Source organism: Berghia stephanieae, chromosome 11, assembly GCF_034508935.2.
Source record: "Berghia stephanieae isolate SIO BIC M18660-M18661 chromosome 11, UCSD_Bste_1.3, whole genome shotgun sequence".
Taxonomy (NCBI): domain Eukaryota; kingdom Metazoa; phylum Mollusca; class Gastropoda; order Nudibranchia; family Aeolidiidae; genus Berghia; species Berghia stephanieae.
The window spans coordinates 37,382,395-37,387,394 of record NC_088370.1 but is presented as its reverse complement, the minus strand read 5'-3'; the positions used below and the strand labels follow the sequence as shown (position 1 = coordinate 37,387,394).

At 37.9% G+C, this 5,000-nt stretch overlaps 1 protein-coding gene across 1 annotated transcript in view; it reads right to left on the bottom strand.

Moving 5' to 3' along the window:
- Positions 1-2,054: 2,054 nt before the first annotated feature.
- Positions 2,055-5,000, bottom strand: part of LOC144956416 (uncharacterized) — a 43,177-nt gene continuing 40,231 nt past the window's right edge. Inside the window, exon 6 of the mRNA XM_078886919.1 lies at positions 2,055-2,462. Coding sequence (XP_078743045.1) covers positions 2,428-2,462 — 35 coding nt within the window. The 3' untranslated portion in view covers positions 2,055-2,427. The remainder of the gene's footprint in view (positions 2,463-5,000) is intronic.

The following is a 5,000-nucleotide window of genomic DNA, read 5'->3' as shown; positions in this document are numbered from 1 at the left end:
TCAGCACTGACCAATAACCTGGTGTTATTGGTCAGTATTGAACAACAGGTGCCGCCGCCCACAGACAGCCCCTCTTCGGTCTGTGCCACCGCCCGCCATTAATCAGCACTGACGAACATCAGGCCTGTTCGTCAGTGCAGACAAGACCTCTTCGCACTCATTCGTCACTTCCTAAAGTTAAAAAAAAAAAATCCCAGGCTTTCAAGGCCAACTTATCCGATGACACTAAGCAACACTTGGTCACTTAGATAAATTTGATGTCTAACGCGTTAGATCGTGGCCTTCGTAAAGTTATGGCCTGATACTTACCAAAAAATGACCTCAAAATGCCAGTCTTTTGCCACAAAAGAAAACAAATCGTGAGTCGTATTCAGTAGTTCAACCAACGAAATAACTTGTTTCCTTGAGCTCTACTAACAGCTCAGTAACCGGTGCACTGCCGGTCCTTTTGGATTTCAGTATCAGGCTATAACATAACGATGGCTACGGTTAGATGCCGTTGGGGCAACGATATGACTGTCGTTGTTTCAAGCCACCATACGATTCTTTTTTATTTTATGTTGTCTTTGTGTGTATGTGTTTTTGTTTTTCTTTTTTTTTTCGTATATTTTCGTTATTGCTTAAATTAAAGAAAAATAGAGGAAACGTGTTATAATATAATATTTCTTGTTACGATTCTTTTATAATACATTGTCCATTCTATTGATGAGGTTTTTAAAAAAATGTATTTGTTTTGTTTTTGTTTTTTGTCATGCAAAAAAAAAAAATAATAATAATAATAATAACGGAAATGAGGAGAAACCTGATAACGAATAGATAATTCCATTTTTTTTTTTTTGGGGGGGGGGGGGGGGGGGGGAGCGTGGCTCAGCGCTACGGTCTTTGCTTCGTACCCGAAAGGTACCGAGTTCGATTGCTTCTTTCTTTATAAAAAGAACATTACTTTCCTCCTCATGCCTTTTGATGGCATCAGTTAAAGCCTTCAAGGAGGCAAATTTGTTGCCGTCAGCGAGTTCCATAATTTGTAGCTTTCTCCTGTCTCAGTGAGATGCGAGCAAGCCGAATTCCAAATGACGGAATGAAAAAAGACGAGACAATGAAAGAGCTTCACTTTCAGTTCTGGCGTCACGCAACAGTGAGCATGCGCGTTGGAGGAACCGAAATATAAGGTTGCCAGTTTGGCGTTTCAACATCAAATTTGGTATTTTTCTCAGGACTGACAATATCATTTGTTTAATTAATTGATAAATTTATTAAACAAATCTCACGTAAACCGATAAAAAAAGGTGAAACCAAGGGACTTCCTTGCGACTAGTATGGGACAGGAAATGCGGATTTATTTGTCGTAGAACAAGTTATTTCAAAAAATGGCATTTTCCCATAATTTTGGCACTGTCAGTACCTACAGGCGCCAGAACTGACCAATAGATACCAGTACCTATTAGTCAGTGCTGACCCCCAGACGCTGGTGCCTGTTCGTCAGTACTGACCCCCAGATGCTAGCGTCTGGGGGTCAGTACTGACGAATAGTCACTCCGAAAATAGAAAGTCCTATTTCCTGATTTGGGGTCCATTTGGCCCCCATGACTTGCACATAGTAAAATACTAGAAAGCCCCATTTATTTCTTATTTGAGGGACATTGAACCCCCATGATTTTACAATGGAAAATTCAGATTAAAACCCACGTATTTTGACAAACACATTTTCTTTCATTTAGGCCTGACAAATGTCCATCGATTAAAAATAGTCTTGACTTGCAAAATATTAATCCTGAGACTTATACTAAGTCTGAGCTTTGACACCTGTTATCAAGTTAATGGTCATTATTATAATGGACAAAATGGGAGAAAATGCGTTTTTATTTCAGATTACGCTAGTAAACAAAGCTCAGTTATACAACCGATAATAAAAACACATCCCAGTACGACTTATACTGTATATATATATATATATATATATATATATATATATATATATATATATAATATATATATATATATATATATATATATATATATATTAAGTATAAAGTTTTACTAAGAACCAATAAATTAGCAATTACATTCACTTACCTAGGCTTAAAAGTGATTTCTAAATATTATATATTTGTTACAAAACACACGCCTTGGGTATATGATTTGTAAAAATAATAATTAAAAAGCACACACGAAACAATTCAATTCATTAAATTATAGTCCTTTAAAAAAATGAGTGTTGGAAGATAAATGGTCTTTGTTGCCGGCATGTTGTGTAAACTTTACACCATCATATTACATGGCCGTAAATTGCACTACAGTGGAGTAGTTTTCCATGACGTAGTTAGAGCATATATGGCCTTGACTTTGGCCTCGTCCTTGACGTCAGATGAATGACGGGATAAAAAAAACTATGTGTTATTATTATTATTATTATTATTGGAGAAGTCGTCAAGTAGGGGACTGTTGCACTGCATGTACCAGATCTGAAATGTAGAAGAAATGACTGAAATTATACCAAAGGTTTATAAAAAGTTAAACCCTCTCCTTACCACCCATAGGAAAATCGTCACATTCGTTACGATGCAGCCAACAATTTTCTTAGTCTGATTTCATTTTGTTATAGTTACAGCCATAAAAAACTTGACATTGTTTTGCAGAGCTCATTTTCTGAACAAAATACAGAATATACTCGTTGCTAATCTGTTTGAAAAATCTATTTTTGTATTGGGTGAATATGAGGTTTTGGAGTAAAATTCTGAAAATAGTTGGCAAGGAGAGAGTTAAAACTACTAATTTGTGACCGATCAGAATAATAATTTCGCGGCGGCGATGGGGGCTCGAACTTATAGGCTTCACGGTCTCTATTGCTCTGTGTGGCCTTTGTTGTTTTTTTTCCTGTAGAATGCAATGATGTGGGCAGACTTTTCTTCCCATTTTGTTTTACCTATGATGCAAGGAGAGGCCAAAACCATTACTTGCAACTCACCAGTAACAAGACTTTGAAGCAACTTTGGGAAAACACTCCACTGCTATTCAAACTTGACATGGAAACTCTCAGAGATATGGAAACTCACGGAGATATGGAAACTCTCAGAGATATGGAAACTCTCAGAGATATGGAAACTCACGGAGATATGGAAACTCACGGAGATATGGAAACTCTCAGAGATATGGAAACTCTCAAAGATATGGAAACTCCCGGAGATATGGAAACTCCCGGAGATATGGAAACTCACGGAGATATGGAAACTCACGGAGATATGGAAACTCCCGGAGATATGGAAACTCCCGGAGATATGGAAACTCACGGAGATATGGAAACTCTCAGAGATATGGAAACTCACGGAGATATGGAAACTCACGGAGATATGGAAACTCTCAGAGATATGCAGATATGGAAACTCTCAGAGATATGGAAACTCACGGAGATATGGAAACTCACGGAGATATGGAAACTCACGGAGATATGGAAACTCTCAGAGATATGGAAACTCTCAGAGATATGGAAACTCACGGAGATATGGAAACTCCCGGAGATATGGAAACTCTCAGAGATATGGAAACTCACGGAGATATGGAAACTCTCAGAGATATGGAAACTCTCAGAGATATGGAAACTCCCGGAGATATGGAAACACTCAGAGATATGGAAACTCTCAGAGATATGGAAACTCACGGAGATATGGAAACTCACGGAGATATGGAAACTCCCGGAGATATGGAAACTCTCAGAGATATGGAAACTCACGGAGATATGGAAACTCTCAGAGATATGGAAACTCTCAGAGATATGGAAACTCTCAGAGATATGGAAACTCTCAGAGATATGGAAACTCACGAAGATATGGAAACTCCCGGAGATATGGAAACTCTCAGAGATATGGAAACTCACGGAGATATGGAAACTCTCAGAGATATGGAAACTCCCGGAGATATGGAAACTCACGGAGATATGGAAACTCTCAGAGATATGGAAACTCACGGAGATATGGAAACTCCCTGAGATTTGGAAACTCCCGGAGACATGGAAACTCACGGAGATATGGAAACTCCCGGAGATATGGAAACTCCCGGAGATATGGAAACTCCCGGAGATATGGAAACTCTCAGAGATATGGAAACTCTCAGAGATATGGAAACTCTCAGAGATATTGAAACTCTCAGAGATATGGAAACTCTCAGAGATATGGAAACTCACGGAGATATGGAAACTCCCGGAGATATGGAAACTCACGGAGATATGGAAACTCTTAGAGATATGGACTCTCACGGAGATATGGAAACTCTCAGAGATATGGAAACTCTCAGAGATATGGAAACTCCCGGAGATATGGAAACTCTCAGAGATATGGAAACTCTCAGAGATATGGAAACTTCCGGAGATATGGAAACTCTCAGAGATATGGAAACTCCCGGAGATATGGAAACTCCCGGAGATAGACCACAAGTAAGGAGTTGTCAGTCTATTTCCACGTAAGAATAATAATAATAATAATGATAATAATAATAATAATAATAATAATAATAATAATAATAATAATAATAATAATAATAATAATAATAATAATAATAATAATAATAATAATAATAATCTTTATTGTCCAGATTAAAGGCAATTCATGTGAGGTAAACAATGCTCAGTTTGGTTCATGGTATGAACATCAACACATTTACACTACAGACACAGCCATACACGAACATACACGCTTGCACATTGTTTCTACACATGAACAAGAGATGCGACCTCTCGAGTCAATCAGTCAATTATTAACTCAACAACCCTAACACCGACTATATCCGTAGTTTACCCGGGTTACTTTTACCCCATGCCTATTTATTACATTTTTCTGAGACAAACTATAGGCGTAGTATCAAAGCTAATGTTTTTAGTTTTTACATGTTAATGGTAGCTGAATAACAATATCTATGCACATGCTCACTTGTGACCCTCCGTCACAAAACGGTATTATGTCGGGATGATTCAGGCCCCAAAAATTGAACATAGAGATAGAATGATGCGA